The sequence below is a fragment of the Drosophila mauritiana genome, chromosome 2L (assembly GCF_004382145.1).
Source record: "Drosophila mauritiana strain mau12 chromosome 2L, ASM438214v1, whole genome shotgun sequence".
Classification (NCBI taxonomy): domain Eukaryota; kingdom Metazoa; phylum Arthropoda; class Insecta; order Diptera; family Drosophilidae; genus Drosophila; species Drosophila mauritiana.
Window position 1 is genome coordinate 8,379,045 of NC_046667.1, and position 19,926 is coordinate 8,398,970.

General features: G+C 40.5%; 1 protein-coding gene and 1 non-coding gene across 2 annotated transcripts in view; both read left to right on the forward strand.

Moving 5' to 3' along the window:
* LOC117150744 (semaphorin-1A) overlaps positions 1–19,926 on the forward strand; it is a 121,587-nt gene that overhangs the window by 14,791 nt on the left and 86,870 nt on the right. Inside the window, 1 exon segment of the mRNA XM_033317781.1 lies at positions 6,157–6,714. Within this exon segment, the coding sequence (XP_033173672.1) occupies positions 6,477–6,714 (238 nt within the window). The 5' untranslated portion in view covers positions 6,157–6,476.
* Trnaf-gaa lies at positions 13,116–13,188 on the forward strand. Its single transcript has one exon. It is a non-coding gene; the product is annotated as a tRNA-Phe (tRNA).

A 19,926-nucleotide genomic window follows, 5' to 3' on the forward strand; every position in this document is an offset into this window, starting at 1 on the left:
TCGGTTGTCTTGTCGCAATTCCTTTCCAGTCAGCATTTTTTACTTCTTCGCTTTGCTCTTCAAATTATGAATTTTATTGCCCTTAATTGATGACCTCCCATTGATAACCACAAAGTGTTTCCTCAATGTGCTATTTCTTCTTCAAATTGATTGGACAGATCGTAAATACATTTAGTACGCTTCCTGAATTTTCAAGTACCGCCAGCTTCATTTTCACAGGTTAAGTACTTCACTAATTTGTGACAAACATCGAAACGATGTAAGTTCAAATCGTGTGGCTCCATTCCCCAAAAATCGAGTTTGGTTCAGGGAATTTCATTAATATTTTATAGCTCGCTCTTTTAGTGTTCTTGTTTGTCTCGTGGTTTTATTTGATAAGGCCACAAAGACCTAACCATACAAATGGGGATGATTGATTGTGCTTTTCTGGTTTTGTTAATGGTTAACTTTTCATCGCTTTGTAAATGTCAACTTTGTTCAATGGGAGGGTTTCGAAATCATTTTTTAGTCACGTTTTGTTTGAGGAGATACGTAATTTAACTGTATTTTGTGACATTGAAAAAAATAAATAGAAAAAAATACAACAAATATTGCTTTGATTGTCTTGAGTTTTATAAATCTGTTTAATTCCCGTATATCAATATCAGCGACTTTTGGAGGATTACCAGGGCAAGCTTCATTATTTATGAGGGAGTTTAAGCCGAGTGCAAACACGCGGCCAAAAAGTCCAAGTCAAATGGTCCATCAGTCCATGGCATTGGGCATACGCAAAATTTCTGGGGATTATCAAATGCAAAAGAGCTGATGAGAGTGCGCTGCCCCTTCTTGGTGGCCATAAATCATGGAATCAAAGTGCCACATTTTTGACTGAGTTTCTGGGCCGGGGTTTGCGTTAAGCCCTTTGGCCGAGGTCTAACACGTACTAAATGCTTGTCAACAGAAATCCGGAGATGGGGGAATCCGGACGGGCAACGTGACAGTGCGCAGACGTGACGTGGAAAGTATTTATGGGAAAATATTTGTTCAAAAATTTCTTACTGATTGTATTGGATAGACACGGGCAGCGAACGGAAAGGGAAATGGAAATGAGAATTGATTTTCCAGCGCTGAATAAATATGAGACATTTTCCAATGTCAATGTTATGATAGATTTCATGCAGAATACAGGCAAAACTTAAGTGCTTTGAATAATTTCAACGGGGAATTATTCTACAGACCTCCTGGTCCCATGAACATTTTCAAAATTTGTTTGCTTTTGTCAAGGTATTTTTACAATTTATTCAATCAACTCTACGATTTTGTACAACTAAACTCCACTTGTCCACTCAAATTGAAGGATTTTTGCTTAACCATACTTTCTCTTTGCATCGCATTCGTTTCATCATCAAATTACAAATTGGTTTCCATGCAGTTTTGCATAAAATTCCAAGGACTCCGGCGGCGTGAAAGTTTCGCCCTCTGGAAAATTGCTAGCTGAGAGCATCAATTTGCATGTTTGCAAAGTGTTAGCTGCAAAAACGAAATTAATAATGAATCGACTAGAGGAATCAGCATCAAACTTATCCATAACAAGCGGGAAAACAAACAAGCAAGTACATCGGAGTGCAAAATGCATACTACAAGGAAATTCGGCAGCACAAAGTGTTGCCAAAAATATGAAAATGGAGGAAAGGACGACGCTCCAAGCTCCAAGTTGCGAAAACTTGAGCAACCACAAAAGAATGAAATTCAAGTTGCTGGGGCAACATTAACTGAGCGCCAACAATGAGAGCTGGCAACAAGAAAAGTACAACAATAAATAGCATTATGCTAATCCAGGCCAAACAGAATGCGGCAAAAGTAAGGAAAGCTTTTTGGGCTAGTCTCTTTGCCATCCTCATCCCTGCTCCCCAAAAAAAAGGAAAAAGGAAGCATTAGCTCCTGTCGGAACTCGGGCAGCAGCTGGCAGAAAGATTGGAGACCGGGGCTCTCGGTGTCCGGAATCCGAATAATAATTACGAGGGAAAACAGCGTCAGCACCAGTCCCAACTAGCTAACTAGTATTTACTAAAAAATAAGTCACAACAACCACACACCAGGCGCCCAAGTTTCCACTGCCTCACGAGCAAAGGGGATAACAAAAATTCCGAGAACGTGTCATGGCATAAGGAATAAGAGTTAAATCCCCTCGAAGCACTGAGCTCCAGCTTTTTTCGCAGGACAATAAACTGCCAGCTTCAAATGAGCTTTGAATTCTGCAGAGCAGATAAATTAGCAGTTGAGATTGGGATCTTGATAAGATAATGCTAATTAGACACGACTTGCACGAGAAAACTTGCCAATGAGTTAAAAGGGTGGATGAGCTTGGTTGTAATTAGGAAAATACCAAAGAACTATTACCTGCATTTGTGTTAAATTCGATAAAAATTATTTACAAAATCCATTAACTAGCTCAAGCGATTTTAATTCGATTTGTTTTACTTATTATTATTCATAGAATCTTTTATAAAAGTATGTGCCATCTATCCTATATGTAATTTAAAAATGCATTTTAGATTTTCAAAACCATAAATTCCAATAATTTAGATTCAGTTCGCATTTTTCACAGTTAAGCTTGAGGCATAACGAAGACAAGTGTGTACATCCCATATGCGAGCAACATGTTAAATTGTCATAAGCCTTAAAAATTCCATTATGATTATTTACTCTAGTGCCGAAACACACCCTTCCGAAGATGAACATAAAACACGAAACACAAACAAAGACACATGGACCGAGATAAGGATACAAAGTTTTCTAAGCGAATAAATCTGTTTGTCTTGGTGCCAGGACACAAACACGCACACACATACACTACAACACACACACACACTTAAACTCAGCCTTCAGTACCAAAATTCCTCGCCAGGACTTTTCCTCGCGAGTGTTCGAAAAAACAAAAACAAATTGTAAAATATTTTCCAACAGACACAGACACATAAGCAAGGCTAATAAATGAGAACTTTTGAGCGACAACAAGGGCAAATCCCATTTTTACAAGGATATGAAGGAGCTAAGGGGCTCAGGCGCCATTGCAGGCCAAAAACGAGGAAAACACAGCAAATCGCTGCAGGATATGCAGACAAGACAAACAAGTCACGAACCGAAACCAAAAGGGAAAAAAGCGATAAAGCACAACTGAAAATGAAGAAAAACTCGTCGGGCCGCACAAGATTTGCAACATAAATATTTTCCATGGCAGACAAACGAGAAAAAAAACACATTCGCACACACACACACACACAAATGGAAAACAAAACGCGAATTGCGGCATTTATTTGTATATTAAGAGCTGATTTTTTGCTCTCAACTCTTGTGATTGCAATGGCGGCGCGGCCATTTTGCAAAAGGCTGCAACAAAATGGCTGCCGCAAAAAACAAATTGCATCGCCTGATGAGTGTTAAGTGAGTGGGTGGTGTGTGTTGAGTGGGTGTTGGGTGAGTGTTGGAAATCGCAAACTGATGCCGGTTAAGGAATGCTGGATTTTACGGAAAATTTTAAAAATATATAACCCTTTAAGGGATATCTTTCCTTCAATAAATATGTCAAAGAATATCGATTAATTGTGCTAATTAAATACGAAATTTATTGATTTGTCGATGAAAGCTTTAACACAATTGCAGTTGTTTTTTAGTAAATGATAACATTTCCTAGAAGTAATGTCATAAACAAATTTAAATATTATATTTTAGATTTATAAAATAATTTTTAAATTTAACTAGTTAACTAGTCAGCCAGTGTATTTTGTGCCACACTGCACAGTAGCCAATTTCGTTTGGATTTATTATTGTTTTTATTTTTTGAGCAGACATTATTTTTGAGTAATATGCGCAATGCATCAGGCTCAGACGCAGGATCTGGACCATTCAGTTTTTCTTACTGCCAGCCATTTGCTATATTTGTTGTTTAAACACACGCACACACACCCACCCGCACACGCACACACACCCACACACACTTGACATATTCGTGCTGTCTGCAGGGATTCGAGGCATTTAATTTTTGGTAGCCATTCACAGACCCCAGGACCCTAAGTCCTTGCACAACGGAAAATTCAGTTTTTCAACGGGTACAGTGCAAAATGCAGTTAAAAAGGCCGCCAAAAGACCAGCCCACACCAAACCATTCCACATCCCAACCCGGTGGGCGTGGCACTGCCTCATTTTTCGTTAGCCAGTTCTTGTGTCTGCGTCTGCATGAAAAATAATTTTATATGCCTGGCAAAACGTCTCTCTTTTGATGGTTTTCACCAAAAATGTTTTATGTTTGCACTTTGTAAGCGGGTTACGAGTTGAAATAGTAGATGGCTTCCAAATGCTTAGCTCTAAATTATTCCTAAACATCGAAACTTGTGTGTTGGAAATGCAGTAATTGCAGCTAAATGGGAAACACAATTAGGTTGCGACTTATGGAAATTGTTGGTGCAAGTGCGCCATTATATTTTGTGCGAGCAGAAATCATATCTGCATTGTTAAATGTTTTTAATTTCATAAATGTTTTCAATGGGGAGTTGTATCTTAAACTATTTTGTATTCAATTTCTTTGTAAACCTTCCTTTTTTGATTTCTATTCCCTTAAACTGTGTGTAGTTAATACCTTGACATGCTCATATGTCCTTTTTATGTGCTCTTCAAACAGCCATCGATTGCTCTCGATAGTTTATGGCTTACTGTTCAGTGACAGCGTTTTTAGTTAAATTTTGCGTGAACACTTACAGGTACTTGGCAAACACATGGCCACTTATACTGCCCTCAAACATATTCACATCTATTCTACACTGGCAAGTGTGTGTCTGTCTGCTTTTTATCCAAACTAACAATCGGTGGAGTGTTCAGCACAGGAGCTGCAAAGTGGATACTCCACTCGTATGTATGTGTATAACCCGCTGCCCTTTCACCTCCCGCTCGTTTCGGGTCATTCTGGTAATGGGTAACATTAGGCACTGCAGGGTATATGATATTTTAGTTAGCAAATAACTTAAAAGTTGTCTAAAATAAAGAAACAATATATTCCGATTATGAAAGAGGTTTTTTGTCTTTTTTCAGATATGTTATATTAAAAGTCGGTGCTTGCATTTCTTGAACGTCAGTATTTAATAAAAATTTCAAACTGCAGTAGAAACTTTATTGCCCATATAAACTAAGTCTTTAAACGGGTTTTAAGTTTAATTAGCGGGTATCTTGTAGTCTTTTTGGCGCATTCTCGTTCACTTTTGGTTGGCACCTCGCCGCTCCGTTGACGTCATAATTAGAACGAAGCCAACGCAGATGCACATGACTTGGAAAAACAAATTGCGCTGCACTCTGCACCACCCAGCTATCCAAGCGCCCAGCCACACCCACCTCAAAGTTCACCTGTGGCAGATTTATGACACCGAGTAACCCCATTCCGCCTCCGTTCGCCGCACCTTGTCAACCCCTTCGTGTGCTAGATTTGTACATTTTCGTGCCACATTTTAATTTCTCTGCATTTCTCTACTTGGAGCAGCGCTGGGTGCTTTCGATGGGCGGTTTCGATGGGTGGTTGGGTGTCTGGGGGATGTGCTGAAAAACTCATTAACTGTGCACGCTACTTGGCACCTTTTCTCTTCTCACCCGCTCTTTGCTTGCTTTCTTCGTTCGCCTTGTTGCCCATTTATTCCTTGCTGCCTTTCAAATTCTTTTTTCGCCCCGCCTTCTTGCCTTCTTCATTTATTTTATTTTTTTTTTGTATATTTTTTGTTTTCCTCTACTTACAGTTTTCCATTTGTGGGCTAAGGTCGCTAAAATTATCTGCATGGGTGGGGGGTGGAAAAAATACAATTTCTGCGACTCCCCAAAAGAGGGCGTGGTCATGTGCGTGTGGTATTTGTTTGTGCCAGTGTGCACACACACGATTGCACAATAAGCCCATTTAAGCGCAGAGGGTAAACGAGACCTACATTAAATCGAGTACAAAATGTATGCATGCGAAATTGAAAAAAATGCTAAAACAAGGGGGTGCAAGACAATATATATTGGGTTCAATTATTCAAAAAAGTGTCTTCGTGCGCAGGGGCATATGGTTACGCAACAAACTTTAAAATTACGCATACGACCAGTGTGCCAAGTATTCAGTATTCCTAAACTAATACCTTAAAACTTTCTCTCTCGTTACAGAAATGACTGAACTTTCATCCCGCAACCCATTCGTTCGCCCATAAAAACCCAGAGACAATTTAAGCCCTGTTATGAAAAGTTGTTGAACAAAAAATTTATCAATATATTTTGAAATAATTTAAAATCAATTTAAAGTAAAGGGTAAATGCAGCTGCAATAACTCTAAAACACGCACAACCAGGCCAAACAAACATCAAATCAAATCCATTTAGCAGCAATAAAGTTAGAGGCAAAGGCACACACAGAAAATCAACAGATAATAAATGTTGCAAATTTAATCAAACCAACTGAAATTTAACTAAATTTTATGCAAAATAGAAATGTTAAATTCACACAACACAAACCACAATAACAACAGCGGCAGCAACAGCAACTACAACAAAGGCCACAAAATGCATTTGAAAAGTGCAACGGCAAAAGCAACAATAATGAAACATAAGTTAAGCAAATTTTACGGATACGGTTGGATGCAAGTCTTCCTACTACTTACAGTCCTCGTGATTGGTAATCAAAGTGCCTGGCAGGAGAATATACGACCAAAACTCTACGTTGAATTAGGTGAGTCCAGTTGCAAAGAATTCATAAAAGTATTCATTTGTTTATTTTACGCATAAGATACTTGAATGGTATAATTTACACATCAATTTGAAGAATGTCTACAATAGGGTTTCAATTTTGTGAGCTAAGATCTCGTTCAATTTAGTCATAATTGTTGTCACAATATTTGTTTTTATTTCATTTTATATGTTCATAATAATCAAATTTATTCGTCACATTTCAATGTCAGTCAAAGAAAATATCAAGGGAATCTTTGCAATCTTTGTAACCAAATTAAGACAAAAGCAAATGCCAATTTAAATTATGACCAATAAAAGATGCAAAATCGGAATGTAAGGCAACGGAGAGCAACGAATCGAAGTCAGCTGCCAAAAACTTTAATGACAACATTTTTATGAGCTACAAAATGTAATTTGACTGCCAGACTTTCGTGCGATGGCAATGGCAGTGGCAGTGGCAGGAAGCCGGAAGATAGTTGCAGATATTCCGTTAAAGTTTGACATCCAAAAAACTCGTCCAACGCCCAAAGAGCAACGCTCCCAACTCATCAGGAAACCTTTTTGCCATCCTTCGAAAGTATCCACTTTTGGCAGGTGAAGAAGTTTGCTCAAGAAATGAAGCAATAACTTGGACAAAGCGTGTGTGCGAGCAGGAGACATAGAGCTACTAATGCACACACTTTTTGAGATATATCCCAGACATCCACACGTTTTGCTATCTTAACTATAAATAACAAAAATTCCTGGAAGACATTATTTGCATAAAAGTGGCGAAGCTCTCAGTGCTGAAATGAGTGGGGATAGGAATAGTTGGGTGGTGCTGGCTTGGATGGCTGGGATGGGTTGGTTAGCTGTTGCCAGCAGCTATTTCTAGTGTCCTGTGTATGTCCTCAATGTGCGACATCATCATCGTGCTCATCATCGTTGCCGTCATGATCGTCGTCAGGAGTTACGTTGCATATGCAAATTTGGTTCCTTACCCACTTTTTTTTTTTTTTTTTTGGCCCAAAAGTTGGGCGACTTCTTCATCGTGCTCACGTAGGTTGGCGACAGATATATGGTATATAGCATGTATATTTATACGGCGTACAATGTACATAGTTCTGGTTACATATGTATTTTTGCACCGCTTTTTGTTTGTGCAAGATGAAGCAGAAAAGTTGCCGGCAGCAGATGATGGAGAAAAAGTCGAGGCGATGCTGGAGTTTTGGCGCAGAAGAACTAAATTCTAAAAATATCTTGTGCACGCTTCAGAAATTACGTTATTAAATGTGCATTTGGCACACTCTAAAATGGGAACAGGAGATGGCAAAAACCAGACTGCCAAGGAAAATGTTGCATTCTTGAAGACAATTTCAGCAGCAGCAAAGATATAGAGTCGAATCGTTCTGGTAGGTGTTGGAAAAGATTCCTAGTATACCAGGAAGTAGTTGAACCGAATGGGTTTTAGAACTGCTCTCTTACCCATAAATTTGAATTGGGAATCACATTTGAGGAAATTCGTAATCATTAAGTTGAATTGCTTAAACTACATTATAGGATCAGGAAATGAGTTTTGACTGCAGAAATTGAAGTTCGAAAAGTAAAGGTTTGTTAATACCATTTTAAGGAACATAATAGATAAAGTTATTTACCATATGCATTCATTGGTAAATGATAGGAAATAAAGGATTTTGCAATACTGCACAGCTTGAGTAACATTTTCTTAGAGATGCCATGCAATTTGCAATTTCTGCATGCTCAATATCTCATTAGGAAAGTCTTCTTTTTGCGCCAACTGCTGTTGCCAACTGGAATGAACATTTTTTGTTATTAGTTTAGCTGCAAAATCAACTCAAGGATAATCTGTGAAGCGAACCTGTTCGGTCCCCTTCGACCATCCCACTCGCGCAGTGCTAAACCAATTACTTAGCTCCGGTCCCCTTCATTTCGCACTGTCAGGGGACATTGCACGTGTTAAAGTTCATTTAAAATCCATCAGGGAGCAGGAGAGTGGGCACGGGAAAACGTTATGTCCAGGGGGTGGTTGGGCGACAATTTCTTCTTCTTCTTCACGCTGTTTGGGGCACTCGTGCATAACAGGAAAATAGGGTTAATGGGGAAATTATGAATGCGTCCAAGGAGGCGCAGACCAAATGAGCAAGGCTGTTGGGTGAATGTGTGAGTGGGGCAATGCATTCATATGCCATTGTTGGTCAAAAGAGCGAAAAAAAGGGGATGCACTACTGTCGAGAGTACCGACTATCGAGTACCGTGTGCCAAAAATATTTTAAAAGTATTAATAACTATTCATCTGTGTATTTATGAAATACTACATATCTGTAATAAATATTTAAAATACAAATTTTGTCCGTTTTTGTACATTCACCTTCTGAATATACCCGCGTTTACTGGGCAGAATAAAAAGCGAACGCCCCATTTTCCAACGCTTGCTCTGTTCCTTTCTCCACCGCTTGGACCATAAAATATTACAACCCTGCGTGGCCAGAGTTGCATTTGACAGCCGCAAGTGGTTGTCATTAGGAGCTGCGACAAAACGGTCATTTAAATGCACTCTTCTTCTTGCTGTCGCTGTCGCTTCTTCCACAACTTGTACGCCAAAGTGGGCGCAACATTTGCGGTAAAATTACGTATATCAAGTGGGCGGCAAGGGGAGCTAATGCTGATCGTTTTGGGGCACTATCGCGCTGCATTCTTCCCAGAGCCACTGGAAACCCCTCTTTCTTTCTTCTCCAAATTTTGTGGACATTTTGCAAAATGTTTCTTTCGCTTATATTTTGGTACGTGCGCAGATTTCCTGATTACCAAAAAGCCAATTTCAGGAAAAGGTGATAAAACGAACAAAATAAATCGCATGCAAATGAACCGCCTTGGTAAATAGGTTACGATTTTTTATGCTTAATATAAATTGGATATTTGAACTAAAACTTATATATGCGTATGTCAAAGTTGTATAATAATTTTCGAGAAGGTATCATAATTGAATTAGTATTTCTCCATCTGGCCGTGGCTGTTAAATTGATATTTTCCGCTCAATTGAACCTGTAGAAGTTTAAGACATCCAAATGCTGACCAAAGTTGCCATCATTGACTTTAAATGACACGAACTTCCGTTGGCAGCCAATTAGGCGAACGAAAACTGCATTACTCAGGTTCTACACTGAGAGAAAACAGTTGCATTAAGTCAAAAATTCATGTTCGGTCCGAAACCGAAACCTGTGAATAATGTGAAAATAAATATAATAAAAATAACACATGAAAAACCTAAAACACTTAAGCTCATAACTTTCAATGGCTGACTCTAATGAAGTACCATAAATATTTTTCTACACGATTAGTAGTGATAATGTAATCATTTCCGTGTAAATTCAGTCGTCTCCCCCGAACCCCAAACTTCCTGTTTGAAGTCTCCGTTTTGCTGGGGGTGTCTGCGGCCTTCGCTCGAAGTCGCCCAAAAATAGTTCTGTCGCCGACGTCTTCGACTTGGCTGTTCTTCTGGCCGTCATTAAAACTGTCTGCAACGTGTCAGAACAGCAAACATAACTGTTAATTGCCATTTGTGCGCGAAGTCGGAATTCCGTGCCGAAGCCCCCTCTTCATTTTCCGGTTTCACTTGGATCCGCCGGCACTTCGGTCTCATTTTCATATTTCGCCGCATGCGCCTCATTACAATTTAATTCACAATGTAATTGCAAGCGTTGAGTGGGATGCGGAATGGTAATGAAATGGGCGGTATGTATGGCTGTACGTGGATAGAAAATGGGGACTTTTCGGTGGCAACTAAGCAGGGGAGGGGGAGTGCAACCACCGACTTGGCGAAAAGTTTTCTTGCAGTTTTGCGCCACTTGACACGCGCCTCGCATAATTTCCACACGTCTTGTGTGCGCCGCAAAACTCGCATATGTATGCAATCCTCTACGATTCTCAACTCCCAGCACTTTTATTTCCTTGGCATATGCATTTTTGGCAGTAGTCGAATGTCGCAAAAGGGCGGAAATGCGGCAAGTACAAAAATCCCCAACCCCATTGGCCCAACTTCGTTTGGATTTTCTGTCTGGCTTTGTTTCCTCTCCACTTGTCCATATTTACATATTACTTTGATTCCATTTATATTTCAGTTAAATAAATTGTGTATTGATAATCGTGGCTGTCATCGCTTGGCACTGTCTATATTTAGATTTTTGAAATATGTGAGATGCATAGTTAAATTGATGATAGGGATTACGGAGGATTACGTAAGCCAAAAATGAAATTGAAATTCATTCATAGGCGAAACGTAACGATGTGCTTGTTGTCAGCAAAGAAAATATGTAGTCGGATTTATTTAATTTTTTAATTTATTTTTCTATTATACCAAAAATGGAAAAATCCATATTTAATTTTAAACCTATGTAGCAGGAAGGGAAATGTTAGTTATAAAATATTCCCTAACTTCCGTAATTTAACACTTATTTTGTGCTTAAAGTTTATTTTCCAGCTCTTTAGTTTCTCATATATATTTTCCTCATTTGACTATGCTAACATTTAAATTGGTCACATTTAGGCCATGTAATTTGAAATGGGAATTACAAATCACTGGGTTGTGCTTTAAACAAAAAGAAAAATGTGAGGAAAAACGAAGCGGAAGAGCAAATCCGAAAGGCACACCCAATCAATTATATAGACAGCAATTTTACAGCCCCCACCGGGCAGAGTCGTTCCATCCTCTCCCATAACCCATTCCAATCCAATATCCATGCCGTACCAAAAAACCCGCCCCATGAATTCGTGTCCAGCCTCCCAATGCTGCACTTGCTCGTGCGAGTGTGTCTGTACAATTGGAACATTTCATGGATTAAACGTTTTCTTAATTGAGTGCCTCATTTTCCGGTTAGGAAGTTTTTCATGCCGAGAAAATAAATTACACACATGAGTGCAATTTGGTAGCGGCAGTCGCTCCAGGACGCAGGATGCAGTCGCCAGGAACGAGCCTTAACGGTCTTAACCCGTACCATCTTTTTCCCGAACGGGCCTGAACTGAACAATCGCCTCATAATGGCGTTAATCAAAAAGTTGCCGTGGCAACTCTGTTGATGCAGCAAGTTGCACTCCAGCGATTGAACGTTTAACGGCGTAACTTATAGATACACACTAAAAAAAAAAATGTTAACTTACGTTTTTTTTTCTTTCAAATTTATTATTTAAAAATTGAAAGTTAATTCAATAATAATTTGCTAACTTTATATAAGTTTATTAAAGAAAAAAATCTATTTTTTGACAATGTTTTCATATATTAAATCCTTTCAGTATCAGTGCACGAATGTGAGAGGTTCAATGGCTTTCTCTTGGTCACCAGGGAAATTAGTAATACGACAAGTGCAGCAGCATTACCACCACCCCGCCCCTCCATTTGCCATTTACCCCGCTTTAACCGTACACCGCCCCATTTTCCACTGCATCCGTGGACAAATGAGCTCGATGGCGGTGGCGACGTTGTCGTCGCCATTCCCTTCACCATTTTTACACATTTTACTTATTCCCTTTGTTCTGGTTGTCCTAGCTTTTTGTCTCTATAAATTTGCCACTGATCGTCCTGGTCCTGCCATGGACATGTCCTGTCCCTCTCTGCCCGACTGCATCGTGCGTCGTGTGTCCCTTTCTGGCTCGTCCTGGCGCTTGGCCAGTAATTGAAATGGCGTAACGACTAAAAATTGAAGCGAATCCCGCTCACAACTCTAATGAAAAAGTTAAAGAGCTCTCCGGTATACGACATACATTCGAGGTGGTCTAAAATGAGAAAAACGAGTGGCTGGCTGTAGAAAAGTTTGTGAAAAGTTAATATTGATAAATTGATTAAAAGTTTAATAATTCCGCTTTTTAGAAAAGAGCAAAGAGCAGTAAGGGAAAAATTGTAACGATTGGAATCAGCAAACTTAAAGTTATTCACGCAAGGCGCGAAAGGGGTAAAAGTTATAGATTAATTGCTAAAGCTAGTTTAATAGTTCGGTTTTTATTAAGGCTATTTTCTCGATGTACCTTTAGCGGGCTAAACCGCCACAGATTATATTGTTGTTAAAAACTAAATAAATCAGTAGAATTGTTCACACGCCTTATCACTTTTATGATTCAATTAAACCGATTTAGGAAGCACTCTACTGATAAGACTAATCAAGCATGAAATTAAACCAATACAAACACACTCCGAAGCTGATTTGTAGTATCACCAAGACCGTGAGTTTTTATGAAAGCTATTTACTGTCTGCTCTTTTTAGATCTTCTCTCTCACGATATAACTTTATACTCATGAGTATCTGAGCGATAAGAACTAGCCTTAGTACTAATAATAAACTTGACCTTTGCCACACTGTTCTGATAGAAGTGCCTTGTAGTTTCTCTTGAGCTTTTATCGCTGACCATTCAAGTGCCGAAATAGCTCAGTTGGGAGAGCGTTAGACTGAAGATCTAAAGGTCCCCGGTTCAATCCCGGGTTTCGGCAATACGACTTTTTTTTAATGCATTTTCTGTTGTATATTCTTTTACTTGAAGTAAATTCTGTATTTTCATTATCTATTGTAATGCCGAAGCATTCTGTAATTCCGCACCTTATTTCCCTTCGCGAACTTTCGACATTCTTCGGTGTCTCTATCGGGGACACATCCTTCCACTGCGCTCATTACAAAATAAAGTCGCGCCGCGTCAAGGATTAAGGATGGAGGCTGATGAATTCCGACAACAATCTCGCCCACTGCGCACAAATCACAATGCGAACGAACTTTTGCCAAAACTTTTACCCCAAACAAATGCAGAAAATGCTGAGACACCGCCGCCATGCGAAAGTGGGAGCACAAAAATCAGCATGACAATTATAATGATAATGAGGGGGCTCTCGGGTCTGCGGGCGGCGGTGGTGCCTTGATGAAAATGTCATTAAATGATGGCCAGGAATGCGCCCAACTACCAACTACATTCAGCCAACTTGCGTACGTCATCAGTGGCATCTTCTGTCTCTGTTTAACGCCTTATAGTCGCTTTATCCTTGTCGTCGTCGTCGCAGTTGGCAGCTACATTGAATGCAATTAAAAAAGTTTAACTTGGCTCCCATCTTTTTTATACGTGTATGCTGCGCTTTCTCCTCGCTCGCTGTGCTCTAATTAATTTAATTAACAGGAAAATGAGTTGCTCAACAGTTGGCAACACGGTAAGTGAAAGATTTTAGCATGTGCAAGTGCAGCTTATCCGACATTAATGTGTCGAATCTGGCAATGAGAAGCGAATATGGTTAAGCTACTTAACATTTATACTTTTAAGTAGAATGGGGTTACTTAACAGATTTTGCTGCAATACTATTGATCTAGTCTCATTGGAATATTTCTCTTGTAAAAACTTTCCATTGCTTTCCACGGCCAAAAAGTAATTATAATATCAAGCTAACTTTATTGTTTTGGCTGGGGAGCAAAAAAGTTTTGGACCCTTGAGATGGCCTAGATCCTAATTACCTATTTGGGCTTTCGCAGTACGCCTGCAGGCAGTAAAATAATAAACACTTTTCTCGAACGCTTGTTGTTATTTTTGTTCTTCTATTTATTCCTCCTGAATTATGCGCCATAAAACATAAATCAGACTTTTGTCTTGGACATAAACTTTTTCAAGTTAGGGCCCCGCTGTCGCGGTTGTTTTTCTTCGGTTTTCTGTAGTCGTTGGGCTGTCAGGAGCAGAAACGGAAAGTTTTTATATATATTTTATTTTAGTTGGTGGAAGAAGAAGTAATCGTTTAGCCCGCATGGGGACGCCTGTCGTCGTTTGCGTCACTCTCCCAGTTCGCTTCACCTTGCCCACTTTTCCCGCCACGCTAATGATCCTCGCCACTGGCGCCCACGTAACAACCTCCACTTCAGCCGGCACAGTATACCCATTTCCCTAGGATATTCCGCTTTCGCAGCTGGATTGCAAAGTGCTCACGTGACGTCCATTTGGCTGCATTCAGTCTGCAGATGCACAACTTCCGATAGCCAATAACAAATCGATGTTTTCTTATTAATGACTTGCTCGGCTGGCTGGCCTCACTGTTATCAGATGAGCAATGATGTCAGGGAACGGCTTTATAAAGTCCCACAAACTATTAAAGATTTAAGTCTATGGAACCAATCCTAAGAAAATCCCTGTAACTCCTTTCTCCTATGAAATCTGTTCATAATTGAAACATCTGTTTCGTACTGCACATCATCCATCATGCCCAAAGACGTTATTAAACTACGTAGGTCAACCCTTAAGGGTTCCATTATAACCCATTACACGGTCTTCATACACTTATGAGCAATTGTGCGAACAACCCTCGTTGCGATGACGTCTTCGGGAGGACCATCCAATCCCATTTCCTTATACGCATCATCATCATCGCCGGCGACAGGAGTTGACATCCCACGCAGCCGACGTACAATTTGTTGTCATCAGGCGGGCTACCGCTAGAGGAAAACCCCCTTAGCCACACAGTGCCAAACCCAGCAGATCCCGGCCTAAAACAAATGCCTTCCGTCGCGCTAACTTTCAATATACACTTAAAAAAATTGTATATCTTAAGTAGTTGGTAAAATCTTGGTTAGATATTTTGCAAACAAAAGAAACCCACAACTTTCCTTACGCATAAATTGTTTAATTTGTATTTGTTGATATACAATTCTTGTAGATTCTGATCATATTTTTTCTCTCAGTGCCTTTCAGCAACCACCTTCCTTCGTCTTAACTGGAGCAAATCCGCTGTAGACTTTTTCCTGTGCGGCTCTGTACGTTTCCTTTTGGCGAGATTTATCGCATTTTATACATCATTGTCACACCGAGGAGTCGGCCTGAGAGATTGGGGCTGTGTCCCAGGCTTCTTTTTTTCGATTTTTCTGCGGTGACAACGTGCAACCGCGTCAACGCAATTTGCCGCCATGTCGAGATCGAAGTTTAGCCTAGGGATCCCGGTGGGGGGAAATCTTTTCGTGACGCCTTTCGGCCGCCGTGATGAATTATTGAGACGCATGTCGTTGTGACAATCGGCAAATCAGCCAGGAATCCACCGCAAGTGTGTGCCCCAGAATCAGTGTTTCGTATCTGCCTGCTGTATCTGTATCCTGTGTCGCTATCTGTATCTGTGGGCATTTGTCCCTTTTCTTGACGGCTGATTTGTTAAGGCAACATCCGCTGCGAAGTTAGTAAAGTATCTGTCTTTCTGCATTTCAAGTGGATTAGATTTAGAGGTCATTTACGAGCTTTAAACTAAGCTCCTTAAGTGTTTGTCAATTGAATTTTTAATGTGTGCTGCTGCAATTTTCTTTGTAATTTTACTAAATTATAAAAGGGCTTCTGATAAATTTATTCAATTTGAATATAAGAACTATCATCGCATGAATTGTTTTTGTGTAGTTCAAGTTCGGTTTGATTATTTGAATGAGCAAAATCGCTTGTAAAAATGTTGTTTCTGCGCCCTTCTACACTCACTCCACTTAAATTTATAGCTCAATTTAAGCAAGGTATAATCTGTGAATAAAAACTGCAATAATATGAAGCGGCAAAGAGTTTGCTTTTTCATAGTTTACAGCTCGTTAGCTTTTTATAGTTGGCTGATTCTTGCCATATATATTTTATAGACGGACAGCGAGGCAGAAACGCCTGACAGCTTTTCACTTTTCACCGCGGTCAAGGCTGTCGTTTCAGCTGCTTGAGCTGTCATCATTTGCAGCGGACTCCTTTGTGGTCCACCTCCGATTCTTCTGGCTGGAAAGCATGGCATCTGCGGCAAATGTTCGCCCGCTCCTTGCAGTTACCGTAATGGCATTCGGCCACTTTGAAGTTCCAGTGGGCCACCAATGCACCGTGGGCCGAAAAAAGTATTATTTCTTCAAAAAATATAAGTTAATCACTAAAATATTTCAGAGATATTGTTTCGTTGAGAAGATTTATGGAATTGATTCGATGGGCGAAGATTATTTTCTGAAGATAATAGCAGTTCTATTGAATCTATAACTTTATTTGCAAGTCACAGTTCGTTATTTTAAGAGGTACCTCAAAACATATGGTATCTAAGCGTTCCAACTCTTTTGAATGCCCCCTGTTTGGGTTATGTCTTTCCTCGCCTGTCGCTCTGCGTTACTGCAGCTTATGGTGCGGTAGGCTGGACAAAAACATTTTAGAATTTTAAATGTGCCGCCTTCTGCCTTTTATGGCAAGGCCCACAATCGTCAGCGGGAACAGGAACGGGAACGTAAACGGGAAGCAGCAGCAGCTGCCAAACTGGCCGACCGCAGGCCCAAAAGATGGGAGCCAGCCTGCTCGGAACGCACTCCAAAATATATATGTATATTTTCCAGTGCCTCTGCTTTCGGTCTGTTAACATGCACATGACATTTGTCTTTAGACGTTAATCTCATTAAATAAGCAATGTGGACCAGGCGCCCTCTCCCAATTACACCAGCCTCTTCCACTTGCCACTTCCCACTTGTGCTCCTCCACTCCACATGTGCATTGTGAATTGTGAGCTATTTTGGGTGCACAGTGGTTCAAACGCTATTTGTTGGTATCGTATCTGAATATATGTATAACGTTGTATATCACCAAACTGTACCTGTTAGCTTTATTCTTTCAATATATAATATATTATTATGAAAGATTCATAGCTATTATGTTGCTTGAATATCCGAGCAGCTTTGAACCACTGTGCCGTGTGATTTGCAAGCCCGGCTATTTGGTTCTGTTTGCCCCTCCGCCTGACAGTTTCTGCTCGACCGCTTTTAATGCAAATGCAGGGGCAAATGGGCATTAGGACGGGTCCAAACCGAAGCTGGCCGCAAAGTAAGCTGCCGGAGGAGGAGAATGGAGTAGGAGGTGAACTGCACTGGGAGCCAGCGGGTGGAGTTGAATGCCGTAGATACTCTGCATACTATGAGATACAATGTGCATCTTTTATGAGATGGCAACGACACTGCACCGACTGTGTGTGCCTATGGGCCTGGAGTTTTGGGGCTACGAGTTTGCATTAGGCTCGCTTTGTGTCTGGGCAAATGTTTCGCCATCGATTAGTTGGTTGTCGAATGGCCAAAAGCCGCACATTGCCGGAGCATCGAGAATTGGGGGGTTTGAGCTTAGAACAGCAGATCCCAAATATCGAAATCTTTTTGGGGGGCTCGCATTTGCATTTTGTGGGCTATCCCGGCTGGGGAGTGGTAATTGGTAATTCTATAAAGGCGCAGTTTAATTGATGAATTACAGCTGCACTCCGGAATCGCTGAAAACCAAATGGTTCAAATGCATCATTGCCATGCCCATTGTATGGCTATGTGTCCGTATATACAGATCTTTTGCGGTCTGGCCGGTCTGCTAGCAAATTTCATGTGTGTGTCCACAAAAGATAATTCGCCCAGCTGACGAGGCAATCAGACGTGTGTGCATCTGAATCATCACATTATCATATTACGTTTTCCATTCGTTCCGACGCATTGTGCAGATACATCTTCAACCCAAGATTTCCAGTAGTGAAATTCGGAGAGCAAATGCATCCGAATGTCCTGGGGGAGCTCTAGGCCTAGTTAGTTTGGATGCCAAATAATATTTATAATTATTTAAATAAATTACTGTATATTCTCTTGATTTGTTTTTGATTCAATAGGCGATAATATAACTTGTTTATATTGAACTTCATGTTTTTGAGTTTTTAATATAACAAAAAGATGCTTTAAGTTTTTTATTAGCATTCATAATTATTTCTTTGTTTGGACAAAGTACATTTTTGACGAACTCAATCTTAAGATGACCTTAATTAGTAGGAACAACTTTACTTGGGAATTCTGCAGCTTGTTCGGATTCAGTGAGTTGAGTTTTGCAATTGGAAAGTTTTATAATTTCAACTAGAATCTGTCGAGTGCAAAATCTTAATTCTGCATCTGAGTGGGGAGCTTCAGCTTGATGGGGTCACTTGAAGCTGCCAACGGATGCGCAACTAAATCGTCCATGTCATCGCACACAGATACTCGCACACACACACTCACACACCCCAAGCCGGGGAAAGTTTCCCCTGACCTCTTGCTTAGCAACTCAGACACCCTACATTTCCCTTCGACCCCTGCACTCTCATTCACATTCACATTGCATTTTGCTATCCGTCTACACTGTTGACTTATTTGCTTTGAGATAAACGCCAAGTTGATTTATACAACCCACCGACAATTCATTCAGCCATTTGCACCACTCACCCACCCAGTCACTCAGTCACACACTCACTCACCCACTCATTCACTCATTCATTCATTCTTCCATTCATTCATTCGCTCATGCAGACATGCAGTCAAGCGTACGAAATTCTTGTTTGTTTGTTTCTTTATTCATTGGACAAGCGGGCAACTTCCTTGCCAGGGAACTTGGACACGGGCTAGCCGAGCTAGCAAACTAGCAAACAATAAGTGAGGAGCGGTCAGGCCGGGATTGGTAATCGGGCATCTGGTGGTTGGGGGGTTGGAATGGGGCAGGATCTCGAATGGCTCGACGTGGCCACTTGGCCACGTCACTCGACAATCAATCCTCATCGAGACGGCGTCGGAAATTGTTTTCACTCGCATTTGCATTTCAATATTCACCGATTGCAGCTGGAGGTTTCGACTAGCTTAAGTGTACAGAAACTGAATATATAAAATGGGATATTTAATAATTTATTTTGTATATAGAATCCATTATTTATATCTAATGCTAAGACAGTGCAATTAAACCCGATTTAAGACATACTATATATAGAATGTAATTAGTAACTGAAAATTGTAACCAATTCGCAATGTTTTCTGTAAACCCGGGCATTTATGTGGATCTAAACGTAACCCATATAGACAGTAACTACCCTGCTGAAACCACGCTTTTGGCCATGTATATTTAGGCCTTTATGTGAGGGCGGCTGAATAATGGCGGCTTGTATGCTTAGCGGCAATTAATCAGCGGAACTGTCCGCACCCAAACATGCGTGAATACCCACCGCCCATCATAAAAGCCCTGGTCGTGTCAGAAAGAGATGGATGAATATGACAGAGAGGGGGGATGAGTGTGGGGCGTGCCACCCTGAAAATGTTTTGCTGTAATTAACTTAGATAAACAAAGACGCCAAAGGGACATTCGCCAGCAAGTGCGACTATGTCCTTCGAGGACCACCAGGACCACCATCATGCCGCAACGAAAGGGAGGGAAGATGTGTAAGAGAGATAGAGTGAGAGAGAGG